This window comes from Heloderma suspectum, chromosome 3 (genome assembly GCF_057233095.1).
Source record: "Heloderma suspectum isolate Gila_16-S chromosome 3, 16-S_ref, whole genome shotgun sequence".
Classification (NCBI taxonomy): domain Eukaryota; kingdom Metazoa; phylum Chordata; class Lepidosauria; order Squamata; family Helodermatidae; genus Heloderma; species Heloderma suspectum.
The window spans coordinates 108683192-108706425 of record NC_139460.1 but is presented as its reverse complement, the minus strand read 5'-3'; the positions used below and the strand labels follow the sequence as shown (position 1 = coordinate 108706425).

The following is a 23234-nucleotide window of genomic DNA, read 5'->3' as shown; positions in this document are numbered from 1 at the left end:
TGGGTTCTGGGTAGTTTATTAACTATGACAACTCACCCTTGCCAGATTCACATGACATGGTAAACCATGCTGGCAAGGGTAATTAAGGAAGTTGATCTGGCACTGGAGATCATGCAAACCCATTCACTTTATTACTTGAGTGAGCAGGAAATTGAAATGTTCAAAGTCAGCCTAATTCCTGTAAATAGATGCTCATTGGAGAAGTGACTTGTATCAATGAGCATAACCTTATCCCATTCTGTAGTTGATTTAGCCTTCTCGGTGGTAGCCACCTGATTGTGGAATGATCTCCCCACTGAAGTCCATCTGGTGCCAACGTTGTCATCTTTTGGACAGCAGGTTAAGACATTTGACAGCATATGAAGGGATTTTAATGTCAAGTTGTTTTATCAGATCCTGGTATCTTATTGTAACTGGGTTAGTTGCTGTTGTAAATTGTTTTTAAATATTGTATGTTAAAGTTTTGAATACTATGTTTTTGCTTTGTAATTTTTGTGAACCACCAAGAGCACTTTGGCTATTGGGTGGTATAGAAATGAAATAAATAAGTCACCAGGAGCACCACAGGGTCCAAAAGCCTCCCTCAAGCGTCCATGAGGTCCTACAACCCTCAACAATCTTCTCTGTCCTGAACCACTCCCCTTTTCTGTTCCACTTGCCTCTGCGGCTGACTGGGAGGGCTCACTGGAGGCCTCTTAAGATGTTGCCAATTATGGTCAACAGCATCCCAGATGCAAATGATGTAGCTTCCAAGGGGACTGACCTCCATACTAAGGACCCAAGGACCCTGGGAATGCTACATTTCTAGGGGACATCGTACCTGAGATTCTGCCATAGGAACATTTAAGGCATTGAGGAAGAACCGAGTTACAATCTGAGCCAGAGAAGAACTGGCGGGGAAAATGGTACTTACCCCCAATGATAGTGGAGGAAATCATACTGGAGTAGTGGTTTCCCCAATGGTACTGGGGAAGATGGTACTTACTTTGCAATCTAGGTGAACATTATGAGTTGGAATACAAACTCATATTCCAAGCCAGGTGAATATTAAGTTTGGTGACATCACTAGTTTTTTTGAGTGTGTACTGCAGTTGCTAGCCCAAAGATGATATGTTTAAAATGTTTTACAACTCTGCACCCAGTGATGCACTAACATCATTTTCTAAATGTTTCCACTTCATCAGAACAAATTCCATAGATAACGTGAGCCCAACATTGACGATGGGGGCAAATTATAAAATTTGGGACTTTCAGCACCCATTTCATAGATCTGAGTAAACTGAGAAAATCTTTAAAGTTCTGTGGTGGTGTGTCCTAAAACCCCAGAAATCAAAGGGACCTGGACACAGATTCCAATGATCAGTGGGTGGAACCTCATTTACCACCTTAAGAATCTCGTAGAAACCCTGTCCAAATGTCTGGAGCTGGTGAGTGGCTGGATGGGGAGGAATAAGCTGAAGCTGAACCCTGACAAGACCGAGGTACTTTTGGTGGGAGACAAGAGGAGATTGGGGGATGCTGACCTGGTGTTGAATGGGGTACGGCTACCCTTGAAAGACCAGGTCCGCAGCCTGGGGGTCATTTTGGACTCCCAGCTGTCTGTGGAAGCTCAGGTGTCAGCTGTGCGCTGGACAGCGTTGTATCAACTCCATCTGATACGGCGGCTGCGCCCCTACCTTCCCGACCATCTGCTCCCATCACCCTGGTCTCCTGTCATTTAGACTACTGTAATGCGCTCTACATGGGGTTACCTTTGAAAATGGTTTGAAAGCTGCAGCTGGTGCAGAACGCAGTGGCTCGCCTGATTAAAGGCAGCTGTCGGCGTGATCACATCACTCCAGTGCTGAAGGAGTTGCACTGGTTACCAGTTGTTTTCCAGGCCAAATTCAAGTTGTTGGTTTTGACCTTTAAAACCCTATATGGTTCCAGCCCAACCTATCTCAAGGAGCACCTCCAGCAACACCAGACAGGCTGCCTAACAAGATCAGCCTTGGATGGCCTTCTCTCTGTCCCATCAGCCAGGACAGCTAGGCTGGTGAGGATGAGGGAGAGGGCCTTCTCTGTGGTGGCCTCCACTCTGTGGAACTCCCTCCCTAGGGAAGTCTGCCATGCCCCCTCTTTAATGAGCTTCCACCACGCATTAAAAACATAGTTGTTCAGGCAGGCATTTGGGGTGGTTTAGGATATTTTTAGGAATACGATGTTTTTAATGTAGAATTTTATTATTATAAACTGTTTTTATTGTTGTACATCGCCCAGAGTGGCTGGGTGACCAGCCAGATGGGCGATTAATGAAAGAAAGAAAAGAAAAAGAAAGAACGAATAGCATTTTTAGCTCTCCAAGGGCTTGTTTGGCAAAAATCTGCACATGTAATTGCTTTTATACCCATTAACTTCCCTCCATGTAACTAACCTCTATGTGTAGAAGTTAAACAGATGCAAGACAGGGGAGCAAATCCTGACTGACAACGCATGCCCAGATTACAAGTAAATTTGTATAGAATGACATATTTACACCACTGGGAAATAAACTTGTAGTGAAGACACATTTTAACCACCATGCAGCCATGGTACACTTCTACTGAAAAACATTTTTTGTATGTGTTTTAATTTTTTTAATCATTTTTTCGCATTTCATGTTTATAGTTTTACAGCACCCGCTCGCCCTCCCCCACTGAGTGTTGCCACATGACTCCATGGAGTAGAAAGGTATTGGAAGAACACTAAAATAACAGCCTTTCATTCATTCTATCCCTTTCCATCTCTAATCCTTTCTCTTGCTTGCTTTTTGGCTGACTAACTTTGTTGCATTTATTGTTATACTCTTATCAACAAGAAGCACCAACTTTTATGCCCACCCCCCAAAAAACCCCTGGATGTAACTTTAATTGGTTTAGCAGCTCATAAGAGGGTTTCCCATTGCTGATTAGTTTTAAAGGCATAGCCCAAATTTGTCTCTAAGGGATTTGTATGTTGCTGAAAAAATCAGCGAGAGATTTTGGAAAACCACAAGCCATCCAAAGGATACCGAAGCAAAACATAGATCTGTTCTAGGGACTGTTATCATTGCTATTGTTTGCTAAAGAGCAGCACTGGCAGACAGTCAGAGATTGTGGTCAGGTCACTTCACTTTCTTTGTCCAGAAAGCCATTGTTATGCAGGGAAGGAATCAGCCACAAAATACAGGCTATGCAGGGCTTTTCTCTCTCTCTTTTTTTTTTGCATGCACCAACTTTTTTTTCCAGACGTTACCTAGGAAACAAAGTCTTTTGTCCTAGTAGTTTATATGAGCTATTCATGTCTGCTGGGAACAGCACAAAAGCTGAACAGATAAAGAAAGCTGCAATGTTTTTCTAACCCAGGGATGGAAAAAATATTTTTGGGGAAGACGGGTCCCTTTTATTTTTATTTTTTGGGTGGGTAATTTTGCAGATGGTTCTGACAAGGTAAGCAAGTGGCTTGATGTAACTTGGATAAGTAGCTCTGAAGTGTGGCCTACAGCATATAAGTTGGAAGTTCAGAATGGTTGTGAGCCTTTTGGAGCCTTCAGCGGGAATGTGTTGTATGACATTTATGACAAAGAATAAATTATAGTTGACAGTGGTTATCTGTTAGAAAAGAGTAAAATATTAAATGCTCTGACAGAAAAAGCAAATTAAATCTTGGTTCTTTTAGCAGTGATTAAAGGGCCAAGTTGTTTCAGAGTAAATGGCAATCAAGGGCAGAACATCCAGGAGCTAGCAAAGTAGAAACTGGAAATTGAAATGAACGTGCATGTTTAAAACAACCAGCAAACGAAACTGTTAAGTTCAGCAGGGCTGCAAGTTAGAACTTTAAAAACTCTGAAAATAATATTTATGCCCTATTGTTCAAGTAGTTGTGGTTTTGCAATGGACATAGATTTCAGCAAACTGCTTCTAATCTTTTACTCTCATTTGGTAAAACAGAGCATGACTGTTACTGTGTTCTTTTCAAAAATGACTCTTGATGTAGCTGAACTCTGTTAGTGCCTATTTATCTTTTGTGGCTTATACTTCGGGTAGCATATTCTGAATTATTTTGCATGATTTCTAGATATAATTCTAAAGACTTCAAGGTGGTGGCTCAACCTTTGTTTTTTATTTTAATAACCAGTTACTGTTAAATGAATCTCTTGACTCTGTGACTTTAAACACACATCTCAATCCTACCCATGTTTCCTTAAAAGTCAGTTCCATTAATTTCAGTGAGACTTACTTTGAAGTAAACAAGGGCAGGATCAGGCTCTTAAAATAACATTCTAAATACCACCTCTTTGGAAATAAATTTCATTGATCCTGATTGAACTTCTGAGTTAATAATACTTGGGACCATGCTGAAGTTTCATTAAAATCAATGTTACCTGCTTCCAAGAAATATTATTCAAAATCAGCCTAAGTAAGTCATATGCAACTTGTCAAGTGTTCACTCATAGCTAGAAAGTTTGCATGCAATTGATTTGTCAAGGATGTGTATTCCTGTACATGTTTAACAAAATGAATGAATGAAAACTTACACAGTTGCTAAAATGGTATACACCATGGATGCTTCCTATAACCCTGAGGTAACAGGAAATATGCTTGCAGAAACTTAAACATTGATTGGAAATTCTTTCCATGTACTGAAAGTTCATTTTAATCTTCATCTCCTGGATGTTTCCAATGAGTGATTTTGACTTCCTTTTTACCATGTGTCCATTGAAAGAATACTTTTTAATTAATGGTGAAGAATTCTTTGTTACTTCCTTCACTGCAATCTACTTCCAAATCCCATTTTCTGATACTTTTTAAGAAGTGACTTTATACCATAAAAGATTAGATACTGATTTTGATTGTATTCATTTTCAGTCCCACCTTCCGGAGGAAGAAGATTCAGATGTCATGTTAGGGCAGAGGCCGAAAAATCCAATACATAATATCCCTTCTACACTGGATAAGCAAACCAATTGGAGCAAAGCACTACCTCTCCCAACTCCAGAGGAGAAAATGAAACGAGATGCCCAAGTGATTTCCTCTTGCATTATCCCCATCAATGTCACTGGTACAGATCTCTTGTACTTCTTTTTTTGTTGACAAAAAGCTGGTTCAAGTCATTAATTTTATTACGGTGAGCATGTCTCTAAACACAGGACTTTATGATCAGCAAATATAAGGTTTCTGAGGCAAAAATGTAACTAAGCCTTAAGGCTTTAAATGAGCAAATTGCTATCTCATGAATATCCACTGACACTGATGTTGTTATATCTGGACTAAGATGGCATGGTTGTTTTCATCCTAATATAATATGTGACCCTACAGCCTTTTGCACTGTGCAATGGACAGATTTGATGTGCATAGCAGTAAAAATTCTCATTTGAACAGATATCATTTAACACATCCAAAGAGGTTACTCATAACTTCTGTGACAGTCATGAGTCCCAGAGCAAGCAAATAAGATAGCAAACAAATTCTAAAAAATGGTTTCAATGTTAATGCTTCAAGTAAAAAATATAGTAATTATATCCTGATTTATAAAAGTGTAAATATATTGGGCAGCATCCAATCCATCCCACATGCTAGTGGGACCCACCATTAGCACAATGGGAAGCTAGTGGTTTCAAGAGCAGCCAGAAACAAGCATAGATGCTCATTTCCGAAATGGGTGGTGGGTCCCACTTGCACACCAGATCAAGAGGGAGTTCAGCGGCAGTATTGGATGCTGCCTATTATTCAAAGGATTTATTTTAAACTTCCCTTCACTTGCCAGCATGCAATATCAATAGATAGATCGATAGATTGATCACTCTCAACTTTCTCTGAAAAGATCTGAACTACTTTGTGTTATTTCCCCATTATGGTTTCCCATTATGTCAACAATCCCGCATGAGTCTCAGGCTCGCTGTCAGGAGCCCCCTAGCTGCCTCTTACAGTCCCCTCCAATAGCCAACTCAAGACACAGACGAAAAGGATTCTTTCCAAGGCTTTATTCCTTTACAACTTAATGACTCTTTCAGATGCTAATCACCAGTGACTAAGCCAGGAACTGCACTGGGGTAGTTAGCAGAGTAGCCTAAGCTCCAGGTAAGGCAGTTGGTCCCTGTTTGAAGGAGAAGAACGGGAAGACTCTGAACTTAGGGGCTATGGAGAGGTCCTCCCTCTTTCCCTTGGGTCCTCGGGACGCAGCTGTTGTTTTAGCGCCAAGTGGGCAGAGTGCCTCCTCTCGGCGCCCTCCATCTGGCGCCACTCCCTGCGTCTGCACCGAGCATCCAGCAAGGCCCCCTCCCCCGCTCTCTCGCTGCCAGGGTCACTCTCTCTCTCAGGAATGCAGGCAGTAGGAATCTCTCCCTGCCGCTGTGCCTGTGAGCGATGAGCGAGCTCCTCTCCCACGGGTTGTTGCTCTTCCTCAGAGTCAGAACTGCTGTGGGGCTCTATGGGCTCAGTTTCCACCCTGACACTCGCATTCTCCCATACATTCTCCTTACTGTGCAAGGAAGAAATCAAAAGCTTCTGTTTTTGCTTTAGAATTAATCAGCTATGTTTGAACTACGGGGATAGCGGCTTGTTCTAACTATGGTTGATTTTCAAATCAGCATATGTAACAATGGTTTTAAGCAAGCGTGGTTAGAACAAGCCGCTATCCCCCTAGTTCACACATAACTGCGAATAATTCTAAAGCAAAAGCAGAAGCTTTTGATCTTCTCTTTACACATGCAGAGAAAAAGGAGATGGAAAGACCTTGCACGCCTGAGGCTCATACAGGCTTGTTGTTATAATCAGAAACCATGAACTAGCCTATTATCTTCTTTGTTCTTCATGTCATTCCATGGTGAGAGCATTACATTATATAGAAAAACTGCTGGGACAGGTGGAGAAAGTTGGAGAACATAAAGGGTCCAGATGTGGCCCACAAGCCACTGGTTGGCCATCCTTGATATAAAACATATAATGGAAGTCAGTTAATTTATTTCCATGTTATCAAGTTTTCAGTTATCATCTTTCACTACATATGACATGCAGACTTGTAGCTACTCAGTTGTAAGATTCACAGTGTTGGTTCATCAGTGCTTAGAATGGGGCACACCTGCAACTACATCAAAACAGTGTCATGACAAATAACAGAAGATACTGGCATTGCTGCGGAATTTGATCTGCTTGATCAGCGTGCTGCTATATATAGTTCCTATGAATAATAACAGGAAATTGTGGCCATTGTTTCAAAAATGGGACTCATCAAGTCTGGGGTTTCCATGAGTCCAACAACATGACAGGTTGTTCCTTTCTTTTGAGGCCCCAGAGCCTAAAGCCTTAAGCCTCATTGGTCCTCCCACAGGGGATTTCCACATTTCTTTCGATCCTGTCCTTTATGTCTAGTTCAGCCTTCCCCAGCATGGTGCCCTCCGCATGTGCTAGACTACAACTCCCACCTTCCTTAGCCAGTACAACTCATATGGAGGGCACCATGCTGGGGAAGGCTAGTCTTCTTGAAGGATAATTTTTTTTCCCTGTGTCTGTTAAAGCTTAAGGCATCTTTTATAAAGATGCATAAAGCTTTTATGCATCTCATAAAAAATTAGAGTTCTGTCTCCTTTTCTACAAGTATGGATTGCTATTATGGGGACACAAATGCACTATTGGCCCACAGGACCTTCAGTTATATTAATAAAAAAACAACAACAGATATTTGCAGTCCACTCTTCAATCCGGAAAGTGGCTAAGAACTAAAGCCAGCATTTTAAAACAATGTCCATCACATAAACAATAAAACAACAGAACATTAGCAACAGCAGCAATGTAAACATCTCTTAAAACCCTATACTGGTAAGATTATTTCACTCTGCCCTACCTTGAGTAGGGGCAAAAGCCATGTTGTCTTAGCGATTGTCTAAACTGCAATTTAGCAGCACTTCAGACTTAGGCAGTTTTGAATTTGCACTACCTTCTAGAGCAAAAGAAGAAGAAGTCTTGTAGCACTTCACTTAGGCAGTTTTGAGTTTGCACTACCTTCTAGAGCAAAAGAAGAAGAAGAAATCTTGTAGCACCTTAAAGACTAACAAATTTATTTTGAAATAAGTTTTCATGGACGCTGTTCACTGTTGCATCTGATGAAGTGTCCATGAAAGCTTATGCCAGAATAAATTTGTTAGTCTTTAAGGTACCACAAGACCCTTTGTTGCTTTTGCTGCAACAGAGGAACTTCTAGAGCCTGTTTATAAATTATTGAAGCTAGCATAAAAGTGCAAATAACCACTCATACTAGCGGTCTACTTGTATGAACTGTATAATGTTGGAGGACGGGAACCTGAATGAACCAGCTCCAATAAGGTATGAACCAGCTCTTAGGTGACTTATCATAATCCTTCTGATTTCTGGTTAATTCTAAGGAAACTCTGTGGCTACAAAGCAGGGTATTTTCCCCAAAAATATCCTCTGCCTTTCATTTTCTTTCCGAGCTGCCACCCTTTGGAATTTTAAAAAACATATCACCATATCGTTCAACTCATGCTGCACACATACATACTTTTTCAAGGAATAACTCCCCCCACTCCAGCTCTCCTGTGAATTAACTGGAAACTAGCCTCATCTCAGACACAGCCACTTTTTCTGTCAGGCAGAATGGACAAAGACAAAGCAGAGCATGACAGACCAGCTCAGGGCTAAACTTGCTGCAGCAAAGAGGGGAAAGATATGGCTATCCATATATTCTTTCCATGGCAAGAGAAACAGCTTCAGTGTGTGTGTGAGTTGGAGCAGCAGGAATAGTATTAAGCTCACAAACACACACACACCACCACCACCATGCCATTCCTTAGCTCCTGGTCACAGGAAAATGTTATACACATATGTGCATTGTTTGGCCCTCAGCCTCTTATTATGACCACATACTGAGTTAAACCTGTTTTTTTTCCTCTACATTTTTGCAGAGCCTCAAGTGTTAGTGGGAATATTTGCTCCACTTCAGAATAGTACAATTTGAACATTAAAAAAAACAAGAATTACTGGTGATTTCCAATCAATGGACACAATTCAGCACAGAATTGGACTGAAATTAATGAGTCTGAGTGCACCTCACTTTTAGCTGGACTGTGGTCTGTGGTCAACAGCTAGGATCGAAAGAGCTGCTTGGGCTCAACCAAATGGTGTGCCCAGTAGAATTTTTTGTTGATACTTTTCTTTGAATACCTGATCCCCATGTGATATCACAAATTGGTCTTGAAACCTTCCCCACACCTCTGTTTTAAAGCAGGTTGCAATCCAGCATACTGAGTAAGCTATTCTTAGAGAAAAACAAGTCAAATGCTTTTTCTTAGGTCCACAAAAGTACTTTCACAGTTCTTTGGATTCTGGTCAATATGCTCACGATTAGGGTGCAAGTTTTACTTTTGAAGGATCAAATAAGTATTGTATTTTTCCCACGATAAAAGGAGATTCACAATTACACAATTTAAGAACTCCCGATAAAGTCTGTTTCCAGTGTTCAGCTACTCTTGATGGTTCTATTCAGTTACTACAGAGGTCAAAGATTTCCAAAAAAAGAGAAATTACTGGAACACCTTGAAAAGTTTGGAATAGTTATAAGTTCTGATTTTTTCCCCTTTTTTCCTCTGCTGGTAAATTTTTTGTTGTAAAAGCATGAAAGGCAATAGGGTCTACCTATTCATTCTTTTACAACTGTTTTTTCATTCTTTTACATTTTCCCCCAGAAATAAAACATCTCCGGCCACTAATTCCAGTTGTAAAATTTTGAAACAGAATTTTGTTCATTGTTAAATAACTATCTCTGTCCACGTATTACAGTGCTAGTGGTGATGGTTGGTATAGGATTATTGTCTGGGGTCTCCTGTAGTAGATTTCAAGAAGAACTTTTACAAGAAAGTTACTTTTTAGTGTTTCACATTTGTATGTAATGTACTTTGTACGTGTATGTCTATGTATAATTATGACTGATATAATTATACAGCACTGAAAGTATAGATTTTTGGGTCAAGTATTTATTGGACCTTTTAGTCCCCTTTCCTATTTTTAGTTCTTTTAGTTGTCTCTCAAATTATACCATGAAATCCTTCATCGTTAGATATTGCCCTGACCCATTTGTTCAGAAAGGAGTCTTGCCAAGTTATAACTCTTTGATGAAAGGAAATCTATAAAAAATCAGGTGAAGATGTTTACTGAATAGAACATAAGGTTCCATTCTTAAGTGCATTTTAGCCAAATAGCTAACAGACTTTTCCAATTTACTTCTTACCAGCCAGTCTCCAATGAGACTGTCAGGTAAGACTCTTCCAGTAAGACATGATAATTGCTCGTTATTTAGACACCCAGTATTTTTTTTAATCATTGGATCCACCTCTAGTAATGCTTTTTTTGAATGCTAATTGCATCCAAAAATGGATATGTATATCCCTTTTAGCATCAGACATATCCATTAGGTTCAGTGGGCACCGTATAAGCACTATGATGCAGAAGGTTCAATCAGGTAGGTCTGGGAAAGACTCCTGTCTGAAACCCTGGAAAACTGCTGCCAGTCAGTGTAGCAAGATGGACCAATGATCTGACTTTGTATAAGGCAGCTTTCTGTGGTATCCTGTGTTACTATGGTCCAGGGATAAAGCTGCAAGAACATGAGAACAGGACTCTCTAAGTATCAGCAATGACAGGGGGAAGTGCTCTATTCATAGATGGACTTCCAGCTCAGTGTAGATCACATGCTTTTGCATTCAGAAGGACCCAGGTTCAATTCCTGGCATCTCCAGTTAAAAGTATCTGGTAGCAGGTAATGAGGAACAACCCCGACTGAGGCCCTAGGCAGCCACTACCCATCAGAGTAGACTAGGTGGAAAATAATCTGACCTGACTAGTTTGTGGAGCAATATATACTAGATTTCATCTTGTTTGTATTAGAAGTGGTGAAGAGGAAAAACTGTAATAAGAGTTCCCCCTGTTAGAATGTATTTAGTTCACATCTTTCAGGTGCCCCTCGTCATGAAAGATCTCTTGCATTTTGAAAGATTCTGCCCTGTTCCCCATATGTAAACAACGTAAGGGTGTTGGGAGAAAGCTAATGGGAATGCAGGACAGTTTTACAAGTTAAAAACAAATATGTGATGTGAGGACACTTAAAGAGTTTTGCACATAATGTTGTTATGAGAGTAACAACGTTAATTAGGAGCAAATCTGTTCAATGTATTACTGGTGGAAATTACTCCAGTTTACTGTATTTACATTGATTGCACCATGAAACATTTACTGATGACACCATGAAGATCAGATTGACTCAGCATCACCTATGCTGTGTAAGGATTGATGGAAAACTTAGTTGATCTACCATTATATTTAAATATATAGTAACTGGACATAGAAAATATACTCAGATTTGCCTCTGTTACTTTGGCCTCCCACAATTTCACTGCAATGCAGATTTTTTAAAAAGTTACAGCTAAACAAATTTCTGGTCATCACGTTGGATACTAAAGTTGATTTTATAGATGTTGATGCCTGCATATCCATAATACATGGATAAATCAATGACAGGTTCTTTGCTAATGAGAGTGCCTAACTCCGCCTGCTCTTTCATTTCCCCCATTCTCCTTTTATGACTTGGCAGTGCAGGCTGCTGAGATGGAACAGGGCTTAGAAACAAATCTGTGATATATGGTCAATAATTTTCTTGAGAGTTGGCCAAGGGCTGCCTTATATTTATTCGCAGGCATAATCTAAAGTGCTCACATGACCTCCACTGTCTTCCATTCATAACAATTTGTTTACTATTTCTAAAAGCTAATGAGACCTATTTATGGGTTGCAGGAGTTGGTTTTGACAGAGAGGCTAGTATACGGTGCTCTCTTGTTCACTCACAATCCGTACTACAGAGGAGACGGAAATTGAGAAGGAGGAAAACCATCTCTGGCATCCCCAGAAGAGTCCAACAAGAAATAGGTGTAGTATAAATAAAACTCTTGACTAGATAGCATTCTAACTGCCATAATTGCAGCAATAGCCTGCCTTCCAAACATCTTTCCAAGGAACACTTCGATTTTTATGATTGTAGCGTTTCAAATATAATGCGTTCAGGGTATTTTTGTTTCGTTTTGTCTCTTTTTAAAAAATATTGCCAGCCAAACTGTATTACTCATTACAGCCTTCAGTCTTGATGTGCTGTGGGCCTTACTGAGTAATATAGATATACATGTCCAGCCTTTATTGTTTAAATGTAATGAGTTACTTGATTTCTGTTGTATTCTTTTCTTTTTGTTTGTTTCTACACCCATAGTTTGTACATAAAAAGTAACTAGATTCAGTGAAAGTTTTTTCTTGTAGTTAAGGGACCCATAAGTTAAGTGACAGATGTTATCCTGCAAAGTGATGATGCGTTACTAATTTATGCAGAAGACCAGCTGAATGTTTATTCTAGTCTGCTCTCAACATTTAACCTGATTTGAATACACAGTAAATATTTTTTTCACCTCTCAAGTTTGTTTCCTATTCCTTTTTTCTTAATTTCTAAAGGCAGTGTACATAAAATTATATACACTGATTTAGCTCTTTCCTATACAAGTGCAAGTCAGTAATAATTAGACTAAAGTCTGCTAAACTTATTTTGCATGCAAATCATTGTCTGGTTCTCTCCACACAACAGAAAAATGAAACAAAGATCTAGGCTAGCATAAAACCATTAGTTATTCAGAATTCAGATAAAGGCAGTTTGCTTCTCTTGCAAACATACACTTGGAACTTTGCAGAGGAAAAGTCACCAGAGGGGTTTGGAAGTGGCAAGTTAAACAACACCCCATTGTCCCACCCACTTCTCCAGTTCTGACTTCCCCTCCAGAAGTAGCTTTTTCTCTTTAACAAAGGCCATCAGGATAATGTTAAGTGTGTCTGCATAACACATTTAGCCCTTGTGATTACTTTCTCTTCATGCTAGTTACAGTTGCCAATATACACAGGCAGCAACAAAATAACTACCTTGTGTATTTTTTAGGCCAACGTAACGGTCATAGATTGTCAGCCAGTGGAAATCGTGCCTCACAGAATTTTATGTGTATCCTAGATTCTGACGAATCACCAGTAGCAAGAGAGCGGAATGTGATTGTGCATGCAAATCCAGACTTCTCTAATAACATCAATAGGCGATCAGGTACCAGGGACTCTGAGTGCCAAACAGAAGAAATCCTCATTGCTGCCCCATCCCGGAGAAGAATCCGAGCTCAGAAGGGTCAGAGTGTAGTAGCCTCCCTGTCTCATTCAGCTGGCAACATATTGGTGCTGACAGACAACGGTGACACCATGTTTACAACATCAGTGAGCAACCGTGTCCGATCAAGGAGTCTTCCTCGTGAAGGTGCTAGGGCCAATGAAGTGGACCACAACACTGGTGCCAAAATGCAAGCATATGATGCAGAACATTTTTTAGCAAGCCAAGAAAGAATTTCCACAAAAAGTAAAGATGCCAATAATAGCCAGTGTTCTCAAGAACACCATCCCATAGGTTTATCTTGTTCTCAGCATCTTCATAGCCCAGTTCATAACTCAAATGAGAGGGGAAGGTCAAGGTTATCAAGGATGGCAGATTCAGGAAGCTGTGATATTTCATCAAACTCTGACACCTTTGGAAGTCCCATTCACTCTATCTCCACAGCTGGGGTTCTTCTCAGCAGTCACATGGACCAGAAAGATGACCATCAATCATCCAGTGGGAATTGGAGTGGAAGCAGCTCAACGTGTCCTTCCCAGACATCTGAAACTATTCCTCCTGCTGCCTCACCCCCACTGACTGGTTCTTCACACTGTGATTCAGAATTATCACTGAACATTGCCCCTAATGCCAATGAAGATTCTAGTGTCTTCATAACAGAACACTACAGTGATCAGATTGATAAGATTAGGGTCCACAGGGCAAGTTCTTTCACTTCCACTGTAGCGGATCTACTTGATGATCCTAATAACAGCAACACAAGTGACAGTGAATGGAATTACTTGCATCATCATCATGATGCATCCTGCCATCAAGATTTCAGCCCTGAACGACCAAAGGCTGACAGCCTGGGATGTCCAAGTTTTACAAGCATGGCCACTTATGATAGTTTTATAGAGAAGACCCCATCTGATAAAGCAGACACTAGCTCACACTTTTCGGTTGATACTGAAGGCTACTATACCTCCATGCACTTTGACTGTGGCCTCAAGGGAACTAAAAGTTATATTTATAACTATGCAGCTGTGGGCTCTGAGAGTGGCCAGAATGCAAGTGTTGCTTCCAGTCTCACTAACTGCGCCTGGCAGGATTACGTAAATCATAGGAGGCAAAGAAAACAGAGCATCTCTCTAAAGAAACCAAAGGCAAAGCCAGCCCCACCAAAACGCAGTTCGTCTTTAAGGAAATCTGACAGCAGCACAGATCTTCCTGACAAGAAAGAACCAAAGATAAGTAGTGGGCAGCAGCACATGCCTCACACTTCCAGAGAAATGAAGCTGCCCCTCGAGTTTTCAAATATACCTTCAAGAGTGGAAAATACTAATCTGCCAAGCAAACAGGAACTATCCTGGGATAATCAGGATGACAGCAGATTAAAAGACCTTCCATTTGACACCATGGACATCCCATCGTTTAAAGATGAAGGTGCTGAACAATCTCACTATGCAGATCTCTGGCTTCTAAATGACTTGAAATCTAATGATCCTTATAGGTCTTTATCCAATTCTAGCACTGCTACGGGTACTACGGTCATAGAATGCATAAAGTCACCAGAAAGTTCTGAATCGCAAACATCACAGTCTGGATCAAGGGCCACCACTCCTTCCCTCCCTTCTGTTGAGAATGAATTTAAGCTGGCTTCCCCAGAAAAGTTGGCTGGTTTAGCTTCTCCCTCAAGTGGTTACTCCAGTCAATCTGAAACGCCAACATCATCTTTTCCAACAGCTTTCTTTTCTGGACCCTTATCTCCAGGGGGGAGTAAAAGAAAGCCAAAAGTACCAGAAAGGAAGTCTTCACTACAACAGCCTTCTAAAGATGGCAACATATTTCTCAACAAAGATCTAGAACTTCCAGTTATACCTCCTACTCATCTTGACCTAAGTGCTCTTCATAATGTATTGGATAAACCATATGCTCACAGACACCAACTACGTGCTTTTAATAACAATAAACTGAATATGGTAGAAGCACTGAACTCTAATTCTCCACCAGCCCTTGCTATTACACCTTCAGTTCTGAAATCTGTACATCTGAGATCGATTAATAAGCCTGAAGAAGTGAAACAAAAAGACAATAAAGACCTTCTCCACATTCAAGGAAATACTTTAATGGTGACTGCCATTTCTTCAGGTAAAATTAAACCACATGTAAGTAAGATAGCACGTCAATACTCCATGGAAGATGCCATAGTGTCCTATATTAATGTATCTCCAGTACAAATAAGCCCTGAACTGCAAGCAGAAAGCAGTTTGACTTTCAGTGAAAAGAATACCTGTCAAGAGACCTTAACCTCATTAGACATGGGTGCTCCAGCAGCTAAATACATAACAGATCCAATGCATCCAGTTCATGAGTTTTTACTAGAAAATACACTCAATAAAGCCTGTGACGGTTCTCCTGAATGGTTTCCACAAGGCACAGCAGTCCTTTCAAGCAATTCTGAAGGGAAGATGACTACTTGTGGATCAGATCAGGATAGGACTCCTGACGCTGTGCAGCTTCAGCAAGAATTACCTGCACACTGTGAACAAAAATTGGAATATGAACCTCTAAATGAAAATATACCCCAGTCTGACTCCTCAGCTTGGGGAGCAGATACTAGTTATCAGCTAAAGCTTCAGCTTGATCTAAGCCAACATGATGACAAAGTGCCTGGGAATATCAGCTATGAGTCAGAGTTCTCAACTGTAGATTCACTCACTGAAAAATGTTCTGAGCAGGAAAATGATATTGCGTCAGGTATTCCAACCAAAAGTGCCTCAGATGACAGTGACAGCAGAGCAGCTGAGACACAAGGGACTCCAGATGATGATGTCTTAAAAGGTTAGTTCATATCTATTCCTGTTATATTTCTGAGATGACTCTCAGTGCCAGAAATACTGGTAGTTCCCCAAACTATCAATATAGCTTAATTGTGCAGAGTTCCATTTATTTCAGTGGAGCTCTGCCAATTCATTTCCGCTAAAAATCTGCCTTGCTTTAGAGAAATATATATGTATAGGCATTAATTTGCATTTCTTCTGACTTCATTTCAGCTGTGAAAAAGAGCACTAACCCTTTATAACTAAACATTATTTTGACAGCTCATCCAGTATTTAGACTAGATTGTCTAGTGTATGCCATTATACAAGCAATTCCATTACTGAGTGAGAATATTACATTAACCAGCTCTACTGTATCAAAGTGTTTAAGTCTTAGTAGTTCTTTTCTTTTTGTTTTGAAGAATCTTCTCTGAGTGATGATTCCATAATCTCGCCCTTAAGTGAAGATTCTCAGACTGAAGCAGAAGATGTTCTTGTCTCTCCAAATAAACCTCGAACAACAGAAGATCTATTTGCAGTCATTCACCGGTAAGCTAATGTTATGGTTACTGGAAACCATAACAGTATACTCTGTTTTCACAGGAAGCAGACCTAACATAATTTATTGGAAATTTGAGAGTAGTGGTGATAGACTTATTTTCAAAAACTGGATTTTTCATTCCAAACCAACAGAGGAATTTCTGTGTCATGGTGGTTAGGTAGGTGCAGTGTCCAAGAAAGTGTAAGTGGGCTTCATGATGCACCTCATTTACATTTTTTCTAGTTGTCATTTATGGTCCATTACACCATAGACACCTATTATTAAGAGTTATATTCAGGAAAGAAAAAATGAAATCCTAACTGGGGAAAGCTGCCATTGGGAGAGAAAATAGGAAGGGAGAGACAAACTTTTCAAGCCAGCCAGAGACCTTGCAGGATTGGAACATGGCCCATATAGTTGCTATATCTTCTTCCCAAAGTCCATTCAAGGGCTGCTCTAAATACTATATCTGGGCTATGTGAATGCATGCTCATACACACAGAAATGTGTGTTTCTAGGGAAAGCCATACAATTTACACCTTAATCATTATGTCAAATTTATTTAAGATTTTCTTACATCAGCTTTGCAAAAGCAACCAAGCGGATATGGCACTGGGATAATATGAGCTCTGTGACAGTGTTGACAGGTCTTCCTACATCATATCCTTATTTTTTTAAGCTAGGACAGTCATAATTTTCAGAGCCCTGTATTGGAGGAGAAATTCATCCTCCTAAATGTGGAAAAGGCTTAGGGATTCTGATCCTTGGAATCCTACTCATCACCTCTATGATTTCTGAGCCTGTAAACCATTCTCTACAACTGTGTGGGCTAAAATATGCTTTAAAGATGGAACACTTAAAGAACTCTATATTACATAAGTTATATTTGTTTCTGCTACAAATGCACAGGCTGTTACTATACACTGTTAAAAATATACATATGCTTCGTTTTAAAGAGAAAGTTAACTGTGACCTGGTTCGCACATGGTCCCTTTAACCCATGGGTTCTTGAATTCTGGCTTGTCATGATGTGCCAAACCAGCTGTGGTAACAAAACATGATTGATTAACCATGAACAATCCAGAAAGAGCACCCATGGTTTGTTGCTGGGTTATAAACTGTGTGGTGTTTAAACCATGGGTTGTCATTACGTGTGAACCCAGAACCGTGGGTTATTCATGGGGTTTTTTGCTAGGTTAGAGAGGCGCTGGCTAGAGTGGTTAAAAAACCCCAGCCACTCTACATGCCAGTACTACAGCACCACAAAGGCATTTGGGATACAAGGAGGGAGCGGGTGAAGGAGGACTGAAACAAACAACCCAGGGATTGAGAAAACAAACAACAGTTTGTTTGATCATCTGTTAGACAAACCCTGGGTAGGACAACAAACCCTGGGTTAAATAAACCCTGGGCTAGCGTTAAGTGTGAACCACATCTGTGCATATAATAATAGCTAATCTCTTATGACCTTGCTAAACAATAAACTGGGACTGAGTTTTCACATTGTGAATATTATGGCATTCTTTTCATAACAGGTCAAAAAGGAAAGTGCTTGGAAGAAAGGATTCTGGAGACCTTTCTGCAAGGAACAGATTGAGGTCTTCATCTAGTACTAGCAGTGTGTCTTCTGCCAGCAGCACATCCCCTGCAACTAATGCTCCCCCCACCACCAGTGTGGCAAGCCCAGCAAGCAGCCAGAGATCTCCTGGACTTATTTACAGGAATGCCAAAAAGTCTAACACATCAAATGAGGAATTCAAACTGTTGCTCCTGAAAAAGGGCAGTCGGTCAGATTCTAGCTATAGGATGTCAGCCACGGAGATACTGAAGAGCCCTATTTCACCTAAATCTCCTGGAGAACTAATTGGAGATACTCTTCAAAACACTGATGAGTCTTCCCAAGCCTCATCAAGTGCTGAGGCATTAGCTCCTCTTTCTCCTTCCCCCCCCAGAATAAACGCTGAAGGGTTTTCTTCCAAAAGCTTTCCTACATCAGCATCTTCACGAGTAGGACGGTCTCGGGCACCCCCTGCAGCCAGCAGTAGCCGGTACAGTGTCCGCTGCAGACTGTACAACACCCCGATGCAAGCCATTTCGGAAGGAGAGACTGAGAATTCTGATGGGAGCCCTCATGATGATCGATCCTCTCAAAGTTCCACATAGGCTACGTAGGGAGGGGCCAGAGCACACATATGACTGTTAAATGGGGGAACTCTCATTCACTTAGCTCATGTGAATATAAAAGGCCAATTCTGTAGCAGTCAAATACCATGCAGGGCAATATTGATGCTTGAAAATGCTAAGGATTGATAAGAGACTGGAAGAAGAGAAGATGATCTGTAGCTATTTATTACTTCACATTTTCTATAAGTAGAAACATATACTAAATGGTTAACTTTGGTTAACTTTCATTTCTGTCATGTTTCCTATCATCAGTGTAGGTTTGCATTACCCAGTTTTCAGAATTCCCTCTCCCGCTCTAAAGATACCATTTGGGATCAAAAACATTACCTTCACTGTTGTGCTTCCCTAGGGAAAAAACATAAAATTGCTTGGGGAATTGGTATTTTTTTACACTAAAATTAACTGAAACAAAATTTAGAAGAAATGAACAAAACAGATGTACATATCCATATTTTTGATAAATATTTGTAAATAGAATTATTGGAGAGAGAAAAGTGGTTGGTGGCAAATAACAGCCTTGTTGAAAGACAAAAAAGGATAAAGGTAATGACTGTATTCTGTGAATACAATTTTCTTATTAAACCTAATTTACATATCTACCACGACCACTTACATTTAAACAATTAAAGCCTCTAACGTGAATTTTAACAGTTGAGTTAGAGGAAATCCTCTATTAATAAATTACTATCAAATTTAATAATATATGATTGTCTTTCAAAAATGCTATTCCAAACAAGCTAATTTAGAAGTGCAGCTTGTGGCAAGAGGCTCACTGATGGGCACTACAAACTATTTATATAAACCAGATTTTCTGTTGTGGCTTCTCTCTCCATCCCTCCTCCTCCTGCAAGAATCCTGAGAAGTGTAGTTATGTGAACACGTGGGGGTTACGCAGAGAACAATGTCAGCCTATTAATCAAGTTATTTCCCTTATCTCTTTTAAGAAAGCCCTTCCTGAAACTCCATGAAGAGTCTTTGTTTTCATGGTCATTACCTCAGTTCCAGACACCCCTGTCTTGCCATCATCATCTTGTTTACATGTGAGTTCCAAAACAGCATCCTGGTATTCATGGGTTTGCTTTCTGAAAGCATCCCAAGAACATCTATACTGCAGAAGGTGTAGCAAGTGTGCACTTTACTTGAGCATATTCATAGGCTGGATCTCAGATTTGTATCTGATGGCCTTTTCAAATTTTGCTGCAGTAAAGATTGGTGGTTAATAATAATCTGCACTGAACTTGTAGATTCTACATATGCTTAAAATCTTATATAAACAGAAAAGAACATTTTTTAAAAGCTGGAGAAAAAAAGAGAATGCAGAAATCACAACCATCTCAATAGTCATAGGCTAGGTTAAGTAGATGAGTCTTGAGAAGGTTTTTAAAACAAGGAAAGAGAGTCAATTAACCTAATATTACCTGGCAACAGATGCCATAAAGGAAGAGCAATAAAGGAAAAATCACAATGACACAAAACAGAAGGAAAAATATAATGTTTAATAAGCAAGAAAGAGCCAGCAAAACACAAAGTTAGAACAGGTATTTAAAAGTAAAACAACTGAAATTGGATGTGAACTGGAAAAGGAAAACCACTGCAAAGAACTCAAAAGGAGACAATTATGACAAGATTTATGTGCAGAACAAATAAGATAGACAGCAAAATGTAAGCCAAAAACAAGATGGAATTGATGTGGTCCTTTCCCAGAGAAGATAAATTAGAGAGCAATCCTATGTCCCCTAGACAGTGTCTGGGGGAGATAGGATTTTTTGGTTTCCGTGCTACAAGCTCGTAGCTGGGAAACCACGCTGCCCTCCCCATCATAGCTTGCACGGACAGAACCGCGCTGCCACCTCCGCACAGAGGGGTGAAAACGGGGCATTTCTGGGGGTGGGGATGGGAGACCACAGAAGCTGTTTTAGACATCTTCCTATGAAGTCTCCAGCCCCGTTCCCACCCCCTTCCGGAAGCTGTACTTAAGACACATGAAAATGCATGTCTGAGGCAAAGTGCAGGGCATTTGCAGCACAGAGGGACTCCTGCTCCGTGCTGCTTCCACCCTGCATTGGATAGGCAGTCGCCTCCGACTTCAGGGGAGGTTGGAGGCACCTGTCTATCTTTCTGGGATTGCCCCCTAATAGATAATCCAAATGAGACAAAATGAGAACTAGCCGAAGTGTAGGCGGACCAATAGAAAAGTACTAATTCTGGCAATATTTAACAACTGAAAACGGGATTTAGCTATTGACAAAACATGAAAAGAGGAATAAAAAAATGCATCAAGACTCTAGCTTGAGAAACAGAAACACACACACATGAAACACAGAAGAGGAATTCAAATGAAATAATAAATCCCCACATAATGTTTAGGTACTCACCATAAAGGAGAAACTTTGTGAGCAAAACCACGGGTTGGCTCAAATATTTTGAGGAAGGGATCATATTATCATCTGTAAATTGTTTGGTACACGGTTGGCACTAAATAAAAGTTAAACAGCAAGAGTTGTAGAATTCTATCCTGCACCCTACTCATATCATATCCTTTTATTCCATCTACATTAACATAAGCTACAATAATATGCACAGTTACATAAATCCCATTAAAATCAGACAGCCTTATTTTTGAGTAAACATGTTTAAGATTATATTTTGGGGCTGCAATCCTAAGGACACTGACCTAATAAGTGCCACTGAACTTAGTGAGGGCTTCTTCTGAATAGACATGCATAGGATTGGGGTATATGAATACTTCCCACATCCCCAGTTCCTTATTCAGTTATTAATGTGAACCAGTCTGTGGTAGAAAAGTATCAAGGACATCTGCAAGAATTTGGGAGGAGGGCGGAACAAAGTATATAAATATATAACTAGCATCAGGAAAAAGGTCTACCATTTCCAATAGATCTGATGACTGAGCAGTGACAAGGCCTAGGCACCAGGTCTACAGGGCTGAGGTAGATCTGGCCTCTGGCTTCAACCCTTCTGTTGTTTCTCAACAGGTAGATTTGGTGTTCAAATGACATCTTTCCATCCGTGGCTGAAACAATCAATTCTTCCCTGGCTCTACCCCTCCAGCCCTTAATTAATTACACTGTTGCTACAATCAACTATACCACCACCGTCGCTTGAAACATTTCCCTTTAAAAAAAAACCAATTTGTCATATACATTATTCTAACTCCCACCCACCCCTGACACTGCAAAATGGGCATAACAACATTGGGCTAATCTGCACGGTTGGCATGACCCATCCACTCTTAGCCACATACACACACCCTATATTACCGATACCCCCTGTAATATAGGTAGAATAATGTTTACCTTACGGATATCTGTATCCGTAAGCTAATTCTTTTAAGTGTTTATACAATTTCAATTGGAAAGATTCAATTTGTTTTTACTATGAAATAAAACACATTAGAAAGATCATGAACTCCTTTCTTTGCTACCTTTTGTTTTTTAGTAGACACAGTAATTCCCATTGTAGCAAAACTAAAATCCTGGACTTCTTTGTTGTTTTCTAAGGGGCAACACATCCTTCACCACCAGGGAAGACAAAAAAAATGGCTGAAAAATTAAGGCAGGAATTTCCTTTTCCAGATAATGGCTGTGTCAATCATTGCTTTAACTTCATCCATGGGCTAAAGACACTGAAAGGCAGGAGCAGCCTAGTTTCCCACAAACAAGCTGGCAGAATAACACTTGCACATTTGCCTCTAATCTATGGTTTTGCAAGGGCTAAAGACTAGCTCTGGGGATTATGGCTCATCAGGGGAGAGGAGATCAACTGCACATGCGTGCGCAGGTACACACACACACACAGCTGCCTATGGAAGGTATTGAACTTAAATCATGGAGATCTTGTGTTGAGGTTTTTGCTTTTCCATTATGTACTCATCAGTTCTACCTATCTCACAACGTTGTGATGATTAGAGTGAAATTGGATAGCTCCATGTATGCTGCTCTGAACTTCTTGGAAGAAAGGTATGCAGGCTACAAAGGAGATTAAGTAGATGCTGTGATTAGCATTCCTCTCACTTGCATACTATGAAAGAGTAAACAAAATCCATTTCTTTTAACTACTGCAATACTGAATACACACAATTCTTTTTGTTAAAACATAGCATCAGTGTTAATCATCCTGATGAGCCCACGCAGATTCTCAGCACCGACACACAACTACAAGTCCCAGGGTTCCTTGGGGGAAGCCAGGTCCATTACACAGATTTAAAACTAACGCAAGTTTGTAGTGCAACCATAATAAAGTAACTGTTGTTTGGGATGAAAAGCACACTTTTAATAGGATTCCCCCCCCCCCCGCGCGCGCACCTCATCCATGGTAAAATGTTGATTGTCAGGCTTTTCTGTGATGTTTGGCACTTAATTTGGACAAAGACCTTAAAGAGGGGACAAGTACAAGGAAACAGTACTTATTTTCATATTATTATTATTATTACTACTAGTAGTAGTAGTAGTTGGGAGACCTAGTCATAACCTGGTAACTAAAATCTTGAAACAGGATTA

At 40.2% G+C, this 23234-nt stretch overlaps 1 protein-coding gene across 1 annotated transcript in view; it reads left to right on the top strand.

Annotated features, from left to right (window-relative positions):
* The window catches only part of NHS (NHS actin remodeling regulator), a 327745-nt gene extending 306439 nt beyond the window's left edge, over positions 1-21306 (top strand). Inside the window, exons 4-9 of the mRNA XM_084844083.1 lie at positions 2647-2709; positions 4866-5058; positions 11799-11930; positions 13045-16011; positions 16412-16538; positions 18066-21306. Of these exons, the coding sequence (XP_084700209.1) occupies positions 2647-2709; positions 4866-5058; positions 11799-11930; positions 13045-16011; positions 16412-16538; positions 18066-18693 (4110 nt within the window). The 3' untranslated portion in view covers positions 18694-21306. The remainder of the gene's footprint in view (positions 1-2646; positions 2710-4865; positions 5059-11798; positions 11931-13044; positions 16012-16411; positions 16539-18065) is intronic.
* Positions 21307-23234: the final 1928 nt, after the last annotated feature.